This window comes from Centruroides vittatus, unplaced genomic scaffold (assembly GCF_030686945.1).
Source record: "Centruroides vittatus isolate TY-2023 unplaced genomic scaffold, ASM3068694v2 contig_134, whole genome shotgun sequence".
Classification (NCBI taxonomy): Eukaryota; Metazoa; Arthropoda; class Arachnida; order Scorpiones; family Buthidae; genus Centruroides; species Centruroides vittatus.
The window spans coordinates 836,992-855,319 of record NW_027120852.1 but is presented as its reverse complement, the minus strand read 5'-3'; the positions used below and the strand labels follow the sequence as shown (position 1 = coordinate 855,319).

The 18,328-nt window shown below is 31.4% G+C and overlaps 1 protein-coding gene across 1 annotated transcript in view; it reads right to left on the bottom strand.

The window, feature by feature from the left end:
- LOC136990755 (heterogeneous nuclear ribonucleoprotein 27C-like) overlaps positions 1-18,328 on the bottom strand; it is a 51,357-nt gene that overhangs the window by 24,732 nt on the left and 8,297 nt on the right. The window contains 4 exon segments of the mRNA XM_067289188.1: positions 3,293-3,391; positions 6,038-6,076; positions 8,690-8,856; positions 15,326-15,366. Of these exon segments, the coding sequence (XP_067145289.1) occupies positions 3,293-3,391; positions 6,038-6,076; positions 8,690-8,856; positions 15,326-15,366 (346 nt within the window).

Below are 18,328 nucleotides of genomic sequence, written 5' to 3'. Positions count from 1 at the left end.
CCCGTTTGCACAAAAAAAAAGGGGGGCAAAATAATTTTTGGCTGCTTGTTTTTCTGTTTGCACCAAAAAAAACCAGTTTTTACTTTGTTTAGTTCCCCACCCAACAACTTTCTTCGAAAAACTGGAACCAAGTTTTTCTTTGCAGTCCAAACCCTTTTGGTGGTTTTTAAATGGTTCCCAAAAACACCAATAACTGTTTCCACACTCCGCAAAAAAACCAAATGGTTTGGCCATGGAAATTCCCGAGGTTCCCGCAAATGGAAAAAATTGTTTTTGAGGGAAACAAAGGTTTTCCAAAGGCTAGGGGAAACCTTATTCCATGTTGGCTTTTATTTTTCTGTTTAACCAAACACATTGAATGGAAATGTTGGGCAAAAGGGAAAACAAAAATTTTCCTCAAAACTCGTTTTCCAAAAACCCCTTAAAATCCCCAAGGGGTGTTTTCCCACTTATTTTCCTCCAGAAAATTCGGGTCCAGGTTTCCCAAGTTGTTAATTCAAAACCATTGGCCCAGGTTGGCAAGAAGCCAACTAAAATTTTCCCATTCCACCCAAATGGTTGGTTTTACTGTTTTTTCTTAACCTAAAAAAATTATTAATATTTTTATTGGAACCTGGTTCCAGTTTTTTAAAACCCCCCCCCGGGGTGGTTTTTAGAAAATGAAATAAATCAAAAAAAGTTGGAATTTAATGGGCAAGTTGCTTGGTGGAAAAAATTTTGAAAATTTTTTTTTTTTAATATAATTATTTAAAAAAAATTTGTTGGGGAACATCCTTCCAACTTTCCAAAAATTCGTTAACTAAAAAAATTCCAAATCTTGTTTTTTTTTTTTTTTTTTTCCTGGTCCCAACAAAAAACCATAATTCACAGTCCCCAAACAACTGTGTTTAAAATTTTTAAAAAATTATAATAACAAAAATTAAAAAAAAAGGAAATATTTTTTAATTTTTAAAAATTTTACGAAAAAAAAAAAGAAATGTAAAAAAAAAAAATAGAAAGTAAATAAAAAAAAGTTTCCCACTTTTAAATTTTTACTATTTTAAAAATAAAACTGAAAAAATTATATCTGTTTTTTTCTTTTTTCAAACAAGAAAAGAAAAGAAACTTGGCCAAGCTTTTCTAAGCTTAAACAAACAGAAAGTTTATTTTTTTACAAAACCCCCTCTATTGTTTTGGAACTTTTTAAAGTTGGGGGCAGGGCAAAATTGGAATTGGAAAACAATCCAACTGGGGGAAGTTTTACGGGCTTTGGGAAACGCAAGTTTTTTGGAAAAATTATTTAATTTAAAATGCAAAAAATTTTTTTTAAGTTGGCAAAATCGGAACCTTTCCCTTTTTAGTTCGTTAAAGGACTAATTTCCTTACTATTAATTTTTTTTCCTTGGGTCCCAAACAAATAAAATTAAATTAAAAAAATTTTGGGCACCAAAAAAAAAAGGATATTTTTTTCTATTTGTTTAAATCTATGGGAGAAAAGGGAACAATTTGTTAAAAAAAAATAATTGTTTTGTTGTTTATAAAACTTTTTGTACAATTTCCCTCTTGATTTGGGTTTTTTTTACTAGTTTTTGAATGGACAAATTAGAATTTGACGGAAATTAAGTTGTCTTTTTTTCAGAAAAAAAGAATTGAATTTTCAAATTTTCCCGAAAAAAAGTTAACCCCATGGCTTCCCTTTCGGACCTATACCAAATCAAGGAAATCTTAAGAAATGTAAAACCAAATGCTAAAAAAAAGTTGTTATTTTTAAATGGTTTTTTTTTCAGTTGCTATTTTTCATTTTCCATTTTTTATTGTTTACTTGAACCCACTATTTTAAGACGAATAAAGCCCAAAGTTTTTCCCCAAAAAAGCATAACAAATTGGGAAACCAATTTTTCCCGCCCAAAAAATAAGAAAACTTCCTGATAAACAACCCAGAAAATAAAAACATTCTAAACAATCACACTTATTTCTATTTGATTTCTTTCTTTAAAGGATTGTTTTATAAATACTATTGTATTAGACTTAAAATATTTTGATATCTTAAAACCAGAAAGTTGTGCTTAAGCTAGAAAACAGAACTTTTCAACGCTCCCATTTTTTCTTCACCCTCAAAGAAAGTCCATAAAAAAACAGTTGAGTTGCTTAATTGCTAAATGACTTTATTAAAAAAGGGAAAAAAGTTCCTATACTGTAACTTAGAAAACTTTGAACTTGTTTGGGAGAGGGAAAAAAAACTTATCTAGCTAAACAGATGTATCAAATTGAAACACTTTTTAATTTTCTTTTTTGTCTAGTATGTAGCGAAGTGAGTTTTGCAGGAAAAATTGTACGGCTAAATATTTCGAATAAAACATTAATGGTTTTATTAAATAGTCAATCAACATAAAAATTTAAAATATTAGAGCTAAAAAACAGAAAATATAGCTACTTTAGTTCGTATGTTTACAAGCAAACTTCGATGAAACAACTCAAGTGGGTGTGGTTTTGGCGGCAATTCTCCCTGACATCAGATTTTTGGTTACTTTTATTAAATAAAGCCAAGTCTTTCAAGCCAGAGTGCGCCATTCTGAGCTTAAAAGGAGAGTAATAATTTTATCATCCAATGAAGTGGAAAGGTTCTCCACAGACTTAACATAGAAGAGTTTGTTCCACTGCATTAACCTATCCTGCATTGTTCCCAACAATTTCCATGTTGACCTCATTGACCTGCACGGGTGATCCCAAATATTTCCATGTCTGCATTGGAACGTTTTTGATACTAGATGTTGTTATGCGTCATGATTTTTATATTAAAATGAACTTTTGAAATATAATTTTTTTTTATTTTTATATTTTTCGCTATATTTATTTTGTTTGTGCAACATAAAAAAATAATTTTTAATGACACAGTAAACACAATTATTATTCAAACAAAAAAAAAATAAAATAAAATAAATAAATTTGTTAGGCTTAACATAGATGAAAATTCAACATGGTGTCACAGGCAACGGAAAAGAATTTCAACATCGGATAAATTAAAGTAACATCGCAACGGAGAGAGTAATCCACACACACTTGAAAAAAGGGATTTGGCCTGTATCTTCTGCGGGCAGCACAAACATTGAAAGAGGCCTGTATGTGGCCCCTGGGCAACAGGTTGTGCATCTGTGTTAAGTATTAATAAACCTCTAGAGATTTTTTTAATCTAACATTTATTTTCGTCTTTTAGTATTATATATTATTAAAAACTAAAAATAAATTCTATAGTTAAAAAGGTTTTATTAATGATGCATAATTTTGACATCTTGCTACAAAAATTCAATGTTACCTTTCCATATTTCCCAAAAAAACTTCTTAATTCTGTTTCAGTAGCATTGGCAGGAAGACCACCAAGAAATATTTTTGGATAATTTCCTCCTCTTTTAGCCTTCAAAATTAAAAATGATTATTTTACTCAAATATCAATTTATATATAATTTAACTACAAAGTCTATTCTTAAATTATAAAGTTTTATATTGAGGTTTACTGTTGATTTACAGCTAAACTAACTTATTGAATGCAATACATCATGAATCAATTTAATTGTTAACCAAGTCAGTATATTTAAAAATTTTAACTGTATATTATTTACCATCAATATTCATTGTGTTTACAATGGTTCTTATTTGCATTATAATTATAACAGCAATAAAACACAATCTTTATTCCAAAAACATTGTGTGATCACACAAACACTACTTGATAATTGGCTAGAAGACAACATTATTATTACAGTAGAGAGTCAGTTATCCAAATGTCGATCAACCGAACGTCAGTTAACCAAAAGCATTCCAGTCAGAACTGTCGTGCTGATCAAACGTTTTTAGATACTAGATTAACTTCTAAAGTATAATTTTTTTGTTTGTACAAAATAAAGAAATTAATTTCGAACAATACAATAGCCCATGATTATTATTTATAAAATTTTCAATTAGGCTTAACATTGACGAAAATTCAATGCAAAGCGACACACAATGGAGAAAAATTTAAACATGGGATATACTTTATTAATATACTATTATTGTCATATACTAGCATACTATATTAATAATGTATTATTTTGTACATAATCCATTATCCGAAAAATCGATTTCTGAACACCCAGTCGCACTATATCCATTCGAGTAATAGAGTTCTACTGTATTATTAATATATATATATGTATATATATATATATATTTTATTATTATTAATTAATATATAGTTGAATCTGCATAAGTTGTCATAGGTATAACTCAACACCATCGGTTAAGTAGTCAGTTTTCTGTGGTCCTGGATGACTTACATAGGCATTAATGTTAAAAAACTCCGATTTACTCAACACTGTTCAACTCGTCACCACTGGATAAATCAGGGCTTCTTAAACTTTTTTTATTCACGACCCCATTTATGATTTTTGGGGTTGCGAAAAAAATCACAAAAATATAAAATAAAGAAATATAAATATTTTGTGATGATTTATTAATTAGGTAACAATATATATACATATGAAAAAATATAGTTTTAGAATTTGTTTAAAAACATACAAAAATATAAAAATAAAAATTGCACAAAAAGTTGTAAAATTTTATTTATTATAGTTACAAAAATTATATACCCTATTTTTCATCAAAACTGCATTATTTGCAACAACATAAATAAAAGAGAATACTGGGCAAAATATATTGTCGCTGGTATCGAGCCCAGACATTTTGGCCGTCTTAGTTTGTTTGAATATATTCAAGCACAACCGTTAAATGGTTAAGTATACAAAAATTAAAGGAAAATTGTTTTTTAATGAGACGGATGTGCTTGCTTTTTACTGCATAACAAACTAAATCTTGGTGCAATATTTGACACTGTTGGACGTAAAATCTCTTCAACATTTTGGGATTTGATGTGTGTTTAAAGCTGAAAAAGTAATTTCACATAAATATGTGGTGTTGAATGGCAGAAGAACATTTTAAAACTCTCACAAATTATTTTCAATATTTTACATTAAAATCTCATGACCCCAAGATTTCGCTAAGCGACCCCAAATGGGGTCGTGACCCATAGTTTAAGAAGCCCTGGGATAAACCAACATACTTTTGCTGTCCCACACTCGTTTAGACGTCTGATAAGGCGACTCCCCTCCTGAAAAAAATGAGTTCACACCGCACTGTGCAGTGTGAACTCATTTTTTCAGGAGGGAAGTTAACTTATTTAATATACAGTATAAATATTAATAAAAATTCCTTAACATTTTATGTATTTTTATATATAAAATAATAACAGATAAACAAAAAGAAAATATACAATCTATATCAACATAACAGCAGAATCAGATTTTGCATTTTCTCATGTCAAGTGTTATTTGTAGCATCTGTTTCACATTTCTGTTAGAAATGAGTGTCCAAAAGCTAACAATGCTTAAGCTAAAGGAAAAATACAAACTTGTTTCTGAATTTGAATGTAAGAAAACTTTGCAAGGCAAATTTGCAAAAAAAAGAAAAAAAAAAAAAGAAAAAGAGAAAAGAAAAAAAACCAAAAACAACATTGGTGGAAATCCCGAAGAAAAAAAGAGAAAATTAGGAAACTTTTTCTTGGATTTTCATCGCAGCTGTCTCGAAAATGCCAGAGAAAGTCGCCATACGAAGATGTCGAAGATGCTCTGGTATGTTGGCTAAAGCAAATTCATTCATCGAATCTTCCTGTTTCAGAAGTGAAACAAAGATTTGACGAACTGAAACAAAAGGCAATGGAAATTGCTAGGGTACTTGGAGTAGAAACCAACTTTAGTGTCAGTGATAGATGGTCAGAGAGGTACATTGTATTATTGTATTTTCCTAATTGTAGTATTGCGGTTTTTTTCAACTTTGCTTTAGTTGTCATATCAGATAATTAAACACATTTTCACTTCCCCTTGGGGTGTCAACTTATGCAGACTCGACTGTGCTGTGTGTGTGTGTGTGTGTGTGTGTGTGTATATAATAATTTAATTTTTTTTATTGTTTAAATCATAATCAAAATATAAATTAAGAAACTGATCTCAAAGATGTAATATCTTCATACCTTCTGCATCCCTCTAGGATTACAAGCCTTTGGATCAATCTAAAATTAAAAAAATAAATTATATTAGCAATTAATAACAAATCCAAAGTATTACAAGGGTCGTTAAATAAGTCCTTAGAAAAACATATTATTTTGGTTTTTTTTTTATTTTTTAACATAATATCCTTTAAGCTCTATAAACTTTTCCAAGTGTTTCTCCAACCTTTTTAAGCCATCTAAAAAGTAAGATTTCGGAAGGTCCTCAAAATAGGCATCGGTTTGGGAAACGATATCCTTGTTTGATGTACACTGTTGTCCGCCAAGCCATTTTTTAAAGTTTGGAAATAAAAAAAAGTCACTGATGGCCAAATCTGATGGATGTTGTAATAATTCAAACTTTAATTTCATGATTTTGGCCATCGAAACTGCACAGGTGTGCGCCCATGCATTGTCTTGATGGAAGAGGATCTTTTTCTTTTTCAAATGAGGACATTTTTCCTTGATTTCTTCACTCAACCGGTGAAATAACGATGCATAATATTCTCCAGTTATTGTTTTTCCTTTTTCCAAGTAATCAGTGTAGATTATTCCGCATGTATCCAAAAAACTGTGGCCATCACCTTCCCAGCTTATTTCACTGTCTTCGGAGCCCTTTTTGCCTTCAAAAACCCACTGTTTTGACTGTTCTTTTGTCTTTGGAGTGTAGTAGTGTATCCATGTTTCATCCACAGTTATGTATTGATGCAGAAACTCGTCAGGATTGTGACGAAAAAGTGCCAAAATAGCCTCAGAGTCTAAAGAGCTCTCAGTGGAGAATAAACATGATTATGTTTATTCTCCACTGAGAGCAAATGCAGCACCCATCTTGCAGAGATTTTTTTCGCACCCAATTTTTTGTGCAAAATTGAAAACACTGTACCTTGCGATATGCCTGTGGCCTCAACTATTTCACGCACTTTGATTTGTCATTCACTCAAAACCATATCGTGGATTTTGTCAATCATTTCGAGAGTAGTCACTTCCACTGGACATCCTAAAAGACGTTCATCTTTCGTGGATGTATGGCCATGTTTAAACTCATTTACCCAATTGTAAACAGTTGCAAACACAGGAGATGTGCCATGAACTTCATCCAACTCAGCTTTGATCTCTTTCGGTGTTAAGCCTTTTAACTATAAGTGTTTAATCACCGCTCAAAACTCACTTTTTACCATTTTTCTAAATAAACAAAAGTTTCTTGCTTCAATTGACAATAAAAATGAAACATGTGATGGATATGACACTTTCACAGCTGTCTAGTGAGTCGTGATGCTTACTAAAAACAAGCCATTTTTAATGATACATGTGTCATCTATTGGATTTTCTACAAACTTATTGAACAACCCTCATATATCTATGAAATATCTTTCAAATAGTCTCAATATTCTTGAATTATAAAAATAAAGTGTAATATAATAGAATTTGATCCAAATGTAATGTAATAAAATTTTAATAACTATTCTTACATTAAACATATAATAGAGAATAACTTTAATATAAAAAATAATTTGACATAAAAATTCGTACATTATAAAAATTGTTACATCAATCTTTTTCATCATATTCTATTCTAAATTTGAATATAATGAAAAAAATTAAGTTCAACAATTTTTATGATGCAAATTTTCATAATTTTTTTACAAAGTTATTCTCTATAATGTCTTCATTAAAATGTATTATATATTTGTCACTTGAAGTCTTAAAAGTATCTCAAACAAAAAAAATTATACAAGATTACCTATTACAGTGGTGCCTCGTATAATGTACGCCTCGAATAACGGACGCTGCGAATAACGGACTTTCCGGCATAATTGGTGACTGCTCCATGGATGCGTTCTTTAATAGCGGTCTCTCTGCGTCTCCGCTACTACGAGAGTGCACTGCTGTTTGTAGGCATTTAGGAACGACGGTGAAAGAAAGAAAGATGGCAGCGCCTGCACTATCGATAGTATCGTGATGGAGGAATCTATAATTCTAAAATATGAGCTTTTAAAGGCAAAAGAAGGGTTCCAATTGTAAAATTTAACCATAAAATGGATTATTTGTTGAAAGAGCATTCAAAATAGCCACGAAAAAAATTAGAACGCCGGCTACCATTCGAAAAAAATTCGTAAAGACACTTGCATCACCGCGTGCACTAACTCGTGCTTTCACAATTTCTAAATTTTCATTCATGAAACCACATAATGGACCCGGAAACGAAACTATCTGAGCCATGGAGGACGCCATGTTGCTTTCCACCGTAAACTACTGCTACAAGCGGCCATTTTTGTCGTTCGACGGTGTGCACTCCCACCGGAATTTAGGAACGCATTTCCTCAGGAATTTTTAAATGAATGTCGCTCGCGCAGAGTTACGCGGAGGAATAAAAGAACGCACCCCGTGTTCATTTTTTTATGATGCAGTACGGTTACTTTATGCTGCGGAACGAATTAGATGTTTTAACATGTATTTCTATGGGAAAATGCGTTTCGTATAACGGACGTTTCACTTAACGGACGTGCACCTGGAACGGATTAAGTACGTTATATGAGGCACCACTGTATATGTTATGCATATTAATAAACACAAGACAGAAGTAATCGATGTACTGTACTTATTAAAAATGATTACATTTGTCAATTTCAAACTTACCGTTCGCCCATCTAATTCATGAGGATTACTTGATAACACAATAGAGACGCAATTTGGATCTTTGAAAGTAATAAAGCCAAATCCTCGAGACCGACCAGTCTCATTATTTTTCATCACAACACAATCTACAACTTCTCCAAATCTACTGAAGTATCGCTGAAGATTTTCTAAAAAAAAAATAATAATAATAAATAAATTTTACAAAAAAACATGATCATCATCCAACCTGACATAAAATTGTACATTAGCAGCTTTTAAAGTTAATAGAAGTTAATAATTTGGAAATTCACACTATTTTAAATTCCATGTATACCACAAACATCTATTAGTCAAATAAACATTTAAGTTCTAAATTGCAAAGTTTTCATCTTTTTTTTTTTCCAGAATAAGTTCAATTAGAGTGCTTGGTAACATTATTAAATTACATTAAGGGTTGGTTTCAACACCTTCATTAAAATAGAACTTGCACACAATTTTAGAATAAATTGTTAAGAATTAATGCTTCACTAGCAAGTTTCATTTCACTAACACTAACTCAATTTAGAGAGCAGTTTCTCAACAGCTTTCTCCTTTTTTATCTGACAATATGATTGGCTCCTTAAAAATTATTTCATAGTTATTTGATGGCAAACATCTTGTTTGATTATCTGAACACATGCAATATGAAAATGAAAGCAAAATGAGTAAGAACTCCAAATTATTTTAATAAAAGAATTTATTGATTTTATTTCAAAATAAAGTATAACTGAAAATATGTGAATCGATGCTGCTTACATTTAAATAAAAAGAAAAAATAAATAAAAAGAAATACAAATAAATAAAAAGAAAAAGATGAAAAAACAAACTTTATTTGAATGCAAATGCACATGACTCCTACCCACCATTATTCAAATTCTTTTTACAAATAAAACAATTCATTTGACTACAAAATTGTGCATTCATTCATTAAATTGCAAAGGGACTTTATATAGTTTTTCATCAGGCTCAAAACATTTTAATGGTGGCAAATTAAATGTACACCTGTCTGCAGGCTGTGTTAATGGACCACACCCTTTTCTATAAGCCAGTAAGGCACATATGTCGTCATCATCAAAAAATATTTCACATAATCAGCATTTTGTTAGTAAATACTACACATGTAGATAACTAGTCTATCTACAATGTTTCTTGTTAGGTTGCCTACTTGTTACTGGTGAGGCAGTTCAATCAGTAACCATTTGTGCAAAAAGTTTAGCCCTTGTTGTGCCTACCAATATAACTCAGAGATATGACAATAAACTTCATATTGTATCATAAAAGCTAATATATTTATCAGCATCTGTTCTGAAGACTGATGCATAAGAACACAAAATTATGTCATTTTGTCCCACACGCCACATAAACAAGAACTTAAATTTGCTTAACACATTCAAATAGGCCTACATTAATTACAAGGGGAGTCTGATATTAAAGGTACAGTACAGGCCAAAATTACACTAACATTTATAATTAAAGAAAATATTTAATATATTCCACAAAAACTACATACTTTTGTTTATTTCTCGACATAATCGCCTTAAACACTCAGACATTAATCCCAGTGAGACACTAGTTTGAACATCCCTTCACAATACTGTTGCTTATAGTAGTCCAGAACGATGTCTTCCTATTCCTCCTGATCTGCAAAGTGTTTTCCTGCCAAAAATTCCTTTAAAAGTCCGAATAAATGAAAATCTGAGGGGGCTAAATTTAGATCGTACTCCACATGTCAAATCAAACTGTGGTTGGCACAGCAGAATAGGAAGGTCCTGCAACATCCTCTATATAGTCCAAATTTAGCCCCATTGGATTTTCATTTATTTGGACCCTTAAAAAAATTTTTGGCAGGGAAGCACTTTGCAGATCAGGAGGAATAGGAAGACATTTTTCTGGACTACTTCAAGCAATAGTACCGTGAAGGGATGTTCAAACAAGTGTACACTAGGATTACTGTCTCAATGTTTAAGGCGATTATGTTGAGAAATAAACAAATGTATGTAGTTTTGTGGAATATATTAAATATTTTCTTTATAGATGTTAGTGTAATTTTGGCCTGTACTTTAATACTGGACTCCCCTTGTATGAACAGCAGTTAAAGAGTATAGCACAAAGAATGTCTGATCTTAATGTTTCTACTTTGGAAAATATTCAAAATGTATTCTGTATGATTATAACTTCAAAAATTAAGGTTTTGCCTATTCAAACATTTTCAAAATTTAGTCAAATTAATCTGTATTTAAAAGAGAAATTATATATATATATACATATATACATACATAATCATGAGAACTGTCATATATATCCAATTGGAATCAAAGTTTCATCTATGGCATGTGATCTATATTCTGCCAATCATACAAAATAATTCTGTATGACAGCAATCCAGAAGTTCCACCATTATTTCTCTCTTGCTTCAACAATTTAATTGACAACTAAGTACTTATGGCAGATTTTTATTTAAAAGGTTGTTGTAATTTGCATATATTTTGATAGTAATTACACGTTTAAATATTTTCCTAATTTCATGTTTATACAGTAGAGAGTCGTTAATCGGAACGCCGGTAATCTGAACGATTTTCAGTCGGACTGTGTCGTGCTGAATCGAACGTTTTTGATACTAGATTTACTTCTAAAGTATAATTTTCATGTTTTTTATATTCTTCAATATATTTATTTTGTTTGTACAAAATGCAGAAATAATTTTTAACGATACGATAGCCTCGATGATTATTATAAAAATTTTCGTTAGGCTTAAAATCGACGAAAATTCAACACGAAGCAATATGCAACAGAGAAAAATTTGAACATCGGACAGGTTAATATATTTTTTCGTACAAAGTCGGTAATGGGAACAAATGACTAATCTGAACACCCCCAGTCCCCAATTGATTCCGATTTTCGACACTCTACTGTAGTTGTTTGGGATGAAAATGATTTGTATTCCTTACAATAATAATGATGACAATTCAGTTTTGTTACTGTATATATCTAATCAGAAACCACCTTATTTTCAATACTGGAAAAATTCACACACATTTGAATTTTCCCACAGTTCCAATTTTTGAATTTGTACTCCAAAACATATCATGTGTGGGCAGAGATCCTATCAAATCATTTCATTGGACTATTTTTCATATATGGCCATTTAACTGCTACCATGTACCTGAACTTAACAAATGAGGCATTAATCTCCAGATTACCATTATAAACAAGCAATCATTTATTGCGACATTGTCACAATGCCTGGCTACAATTTTTTTTATCACATTTTAAATTTATTTCATTTGGAATATATGCTCTCCACCTCAAATTAGTAGTGGCTTGCCCCTGTACATCATACTTTTCCTTTAACAATAGAATTGTTCTGATCATCTATCTAAATCTCTCAAGGGAGGATTTTGAATTAAAATAACACGACTTTCAATTTGTATCAGAAGTTCATATATATAGTTAATTAGGACTCCTTTCCCTAAGGTTTCCATATCTGGTCTCGTCTTTCATCTATCTAATTCCATTCTAGAGATTAAGGACAGACAGATAGCAATGGAAATTTATAGGTCTACAATTTTTTTTTCAAATTGGAGCCAAACAACAACAGATACAGTAGGTGTCGGTCAAGTTCACAAAGACAACACTGTCTTTCAAGAAGACAGGATCCCACCACAATATTTTATAGATATCTGAAACAGGCAAAATAACATATTCCCAGGCAGATAGATCAGGTATCGAGATGACGACAAATGGCCAGCTTGTTTGCCAGATCTGACTACTTTGGATTTTTCCTATGGAGACATTAGAAATTAGTATAACACAAATGAATTAAAAATCTGGAGGATTTAAGGAAAAAGATAACTGATGTCTGAGATCACGCCAAAAACCCTGGCCCAGATTAGTGCCTCATTTTAGCCCAGGTTTTACTCCTCCATTATTGAAAGTGGCCACCAGTTCAAATGCAAGGTGGACCAAAATTTAAACCTGTACTCTAATGTATTGTAGTAAATTCTTATTACAGTAGAGCATCGATTACCTGAACACCGATCAACCGAAACATTGGTTAACCGAAAGCGTTCCATTTGGACTGTGTCGTGCTGAATCAAATGCTGTTGATACAAAAATTAACTTCTAAAGTAGAATTTTTTGTTTTTATATTTTTCAATACATTTATTTTGTTTGTACAAAATAAAGAAATAATTTTTAACAATACAATAGCCACGATTATTATAAAAATTTTTGTTAGGCTTAACATTGACGAAAATTCAATGCGAAGCAACATGCAACAGAAAAATTTCAACATGGGATATATAATATACTAATATACTATATCAATAATGAATTTTTTCGTACATCATCGGTTATCCAAAAAAATCAATTTTCTGAACAACCCCAGTCCCCAATTGATTAGGATAATCGATGCTCTACTGTATTTGTATTACCCCTTTAACTTGTCTTCACTTTCTCAATCATCACCACTAAATTCTGGTATAGGTATCCCTTGCTTAACACAGGATTTGATCAACATGTAAAATTAATTAATCATGTTAATCAAGGAATACCTGTATTAAAAATAATTTCCTCTATTTGTAAATCAAGGGTGAAATCTGTTTCTAAATCTTAAGCAAATATACATTTTGATAAACAGCAACCACACCTAATTTAAAGTTAACACAACACAATTAGATGCCCTAAATAATAAATTAAAACCTGAAAAAATAGAATATTGTATAATAAAATGAAAATTGCATTTATTGATTGCACACTGTCGATTTCAGCATCTAAAACATGGCTGCCAGATCCTCCACAAATGTACTTCATTCATGCTTTGCAATAAGTTCCCTTTTCATCTCAATTGTCAATATAACAACTTTTCTCTTAAGCTTTGTTGCTTCCACACTCTTCTTGAATGCCACACTTAATAGGCAAGAATTATATATATATATAACCAAACACAAGTAACATGACCTGCTTTTACAGCACAAGTAAGAGACGACCTGGCACATAACAGATGCCATTTATTTAGCAAGTGCATTTTTTCACTGCATGCTCAGTTCAAATGTAGAAGCATCTCTTAAAATTCAGGTCAAATTTCTCTCAAATTTATCATTCAAATTCTGGAACATTCAAAATATGAGATACTACTAGGGTTTCTCATTTTCCAGTCTTTTGCTTGTCCCGGGATATAATTAATTAATATCTTTTATACAAGATGATGTTAGGAAGATAATGCGGTAGGACCTTTTGCTCCAATTGCCTGATGACCATCTCGCATAAGTCTCCAGCTACTGGGCTCCCCATATAATTAATTATTTTTAAGATATAAAATAAATCTTAAAATCAAATGATAATTATTTTTCATTTTTAAGTAACTTAATATGTCTTGCAATCTCCAAAATAATATTAATGATGTGTAAAATATGTATAAAAAATTACTTTTGAGTTACGTAGAAATTTTCACAAATAGAAAAAGTTTATTAAAGTTTGTTGGAAACTGCTTACAACAAAAATAAATGCCTTTGAATTAAGTTGAAAATTTAAAGAAAAAAAACGAACTTAGATCAAAATTCTAAGTTAGAAGATGATTTTTGTTATTTAAATAACACAATACAAAATATTATTGTAAATTTTTATAATAAGATTTTAAAAAGCAAAGATCATCAAATACTCCCATCACTCAATTTGATTTTTACTTTACTAAAGAAAAGTGCTGCTACTGAGAATGCCCTTTCCAGTTCAATTGATATGGGTGGAATAGTCTTTAATGCACTTAAGAGAAGACAGATGTGTTTTTTCACCCAAAGCCTGAAAGATTTCTAGTTCGTTTTCGAGATGCATTACAATATTTCTTTTGCCATCTAGTAGTCTTGATTTGTCTACCTCGGCTGCTTTAATAGCGGCATCGAGCTTATAGCCCGATAATTTGGCAGTTCGTTTAGCTTTAATAATCAGGTTTATGAAGAAAAACGACATACTTTATACTCGTTTGTATCCTTGCCCAATTTGAGCAACCTGGCATAATGCAGTTATTGAAGCTACTGGGCATAGTTAAAAATTAAGACAACATAAGCACAATTATTGCAGATATTACAGGTTCTAACAAGTGAATAATTTTGAGGCCTGTCACAAGTAGGCTACGTATTGATTATTGACAATCTATGACATGCCATAATAAGCAAAAATTTAAAAAACTAATAAGCAGGCTTAAAATTAATAAACACATATCTATTCTGACAGTTTACAGGTTAATAATTATACTTCTTATTTGCAAAATTTCCAAAACATTAACACAAAATAAGAAAAAAAAATTTTTTTAAGAAATTTGTGGGATTTCCCGGGATGAGAATTTCCCAGCTTAAAAAACAACCGGGATCCCATTGGAGAAACCCTAGATACCACTATGTAGTGATTATAACAGTAATTGTTAAATTAGTCAAATTTTTCAATGTTAATAGTAACTATTTTATGTATAAGGATATTAGTATCCTTATACATAAAAATTTTTGAAATAATGTATTTAATCTAATTAAACATCTTAACTTTTAAATAGCAAATAATTCTTAAATTTTGTAAAAATATGTATTTTTAATAATCATTAAAAGAATTTTTAAAAACATTCATTCTGACCTTGTGTTGTCTCCCAACTTAATCCACCAACAAAAAGTTTCCTGAAAGAAAAATCAAATATTAAATCTAATTACAAGAAAGTAATTCTATAAATTTGATTAAACTAAAATAACCTAAATCAAGTATTGATTAGGGGAACTAATTATTAAAAGGTATTTTTAGAATGCTTAACATATCGTGAGAAATACATTAACTTAGAAATTTTATTACTATTTTTTTTAAGGAACATTAAATAACAGAACAGAATAACCTATAATCAAATTAATGTGTTTTTCGTTTTAATTTTAAATGCATTTATGAATAGAATATTTAATTTGAAATATCTATTAAAAACATAACACCTATCCAGCTTACAACTGAATTATTAAAAGAATTTTTACATTAAGACATAGAATAACCAAAAATCAACAAAATATTAAATATTTTAACCAATATACCACAGAAGTAATGTAAGAGCTTTGTTGCTATGTGAATGACCAATACAAGTGTGGCAATAACCAATCAAATAAATACTCCATTTTGTTTAAATTAGTAAATTCTGTTTTAAGATGTTGATAGATGTAAACCTGATAATGACCACTAAGTGATTGAAAACATTTATTTTTAAAATACAGTAGACCCCACCTATAACACCGTAGATATGTTCCGTGTTATATAAATTCAGTGTTGTACGAGTCACTTAAATACACGAGCCAATCACAGCCCAGCATGTGTGCAGTTTAGGAGCTATGGCTGTTTGAAAGGTTTTCTTCCATAAAATTAATCAATTCTAGACTAATTTGACTCAAACATTTCCAAAACATGTATAATTTTTTGGGAATAATCCTATTGGTCCAGATTTGACCAATCTAGAGAACATATTGTACAGGCAATACACACAAGGTCTCTGAAATCTATGGTCCCATAATGGGAAAGAATACACCCCTGGAGCCAATCTTTTGTCTATGTGATCTTTGCAGTTGCAGAGGATGTCATAAATAGTACTATGTCTCTTATATGCAATTTTTTTGTTTGTAACTGCAGCAATTTCTCTATAAATAGGGTCAAGGTAGTGGTTATGTTCAACTACGGCCCAAGACTGAGGATTATTCAAGGATTTGGTGCGTGAGTTGTAGTTGTTAATATTTGTGACAAATAGGCAAACACAAGGTTATGAATTAATCTTCGCCCATACCCGTGTCATGAGGCTATGTACTGGATGTAATTCTGCCAATGTATCGTCATAGTTTGAATTGTGTGTGAACGCTCTTTTAGTTAGGGCTCAGAACGCTGCTACATTGTACAAAAAGGGGTCATCAGAATTGGCGAGGATAAATAGAGGAATATAGCATGGTTTGTAATAGACCTTGGTTGATATCTTGTCACCTTCCAATTGTATATTGATATCAAGGAAGGTTGCATTAGAATTACTCATTTGGTCTAACTTGATACAGAGGCCATATGGGTTGTTATTCATTGCATCGATGAAATTAGATATTGGGCTTAGCTTTCCACATAATGAAGATGTCATCAACATACTGTTTATAAATAAGTATGTTATGACCAAATATAGGTAAGATTCTTTGTTCTAGTTGTCTGATGACTAACTCGCACAAATCTCCCAACAATGGGCTGCCCATAGGGACATCACGTTTCTGGAGGTAAATATTGTTGAAATGAAAAAACGAAGTGTAGCATAACAGGTGTGCAAGTTCTAAAACTTGTTTATGGTGCGCACCATGAGAAGTTAGTAATAGGTCCCTAATTGCACAAAAACTGCCCTTTTAACATGAAGACCAAAAAATATACAGTATAAAGCATTTGTTATACAGTGGTGCCTCATATAACGCACTTAATCTGTTCCAGGTGCACGTCTGTTAAGTGAAACGTCCGTTATATGAAACGCATTTTCCCACAGAAATACATGTTAAAACATCTAATTCGTTCCACAGCATAAAATAACCATACTGTATCATTAAAAAAAAGAACATGGGTGCGTTCTTTTATTCCTCCGCGTAACTCTGCGCGAGCGACATCCATTTAAAAATTCCTGCGGAATGCATTCCTAAATTCCGGTGGGAGTGCGCGCCGTTGAATGGCAAAAACAGTCGCTTGTAGCAGTAGTTTACGATGTAAAGCAACATGGCATCCTCCATGGCTCAGATAGTTTCGTTTCCGGGTCCATTATGTGGTTTTATGAATGAAAATTTAGAAATTGTGAAAGCACGAGTTAGCACACGTGGGGATGTAAGTGTCTTTACGAATTTTTTTCGAGGCTATTTTGAATGCTCTTTCAACAAATAATCCATTTTATGGTTAAATTTTACAATTGGGACCCTTCTTTTGCCTTTAAAAGCTCATATTTTAGAATTATAGATTCGATCCTATCACGATACTATCGATAGTGTGGGCGCTGTCATCTTTCTTTCTTTCACCGTCGTTTCTAAATGCCTACAAACAGCAGCGCACTCCCGTAGTAGCGGAGATGCAGAGCGACCGCTGTTAAAAAACACGCCCATGGAGCAGTCACCAATTATGCCGGAAAGTCCGTTGTTTGCAGCCAGTCCGTTGCTCGAGTCACGTAACGGCCAAACAGAAAGTCCGTTATTCGCAGCGTCCGTTATATGAGGCACCACTGTACAATTAACTAGTTTACTGGTCACTTAAAGGTTATTGTGAGTTTAGTGTTAGTACAAATCTATAAAAAAAAATAGGCCAGGGGCACAATTTTTTTCAATAGTGGTGATTGATGTGATAATAGGGCTTCTCTACTAACCTGGACCTTCTTATCTAGTGCCATTGCCTCAATAATGTAGAACTGAAAAATTACACAATTTGTCAGTTTCAAAAGATAATTTTTACTAATGCAAATGAAATAATATTGAACTAAGATGAGAAACTAATGATTTTTCTTTCATCATATTTCATTTTCATTAATTTAATGTGGCACTATTCCAATTATTAATTTAATGGTCTTAACTGTGCATGAATATGTGAATTCCTTATAACCAGGACTGTGGAGTC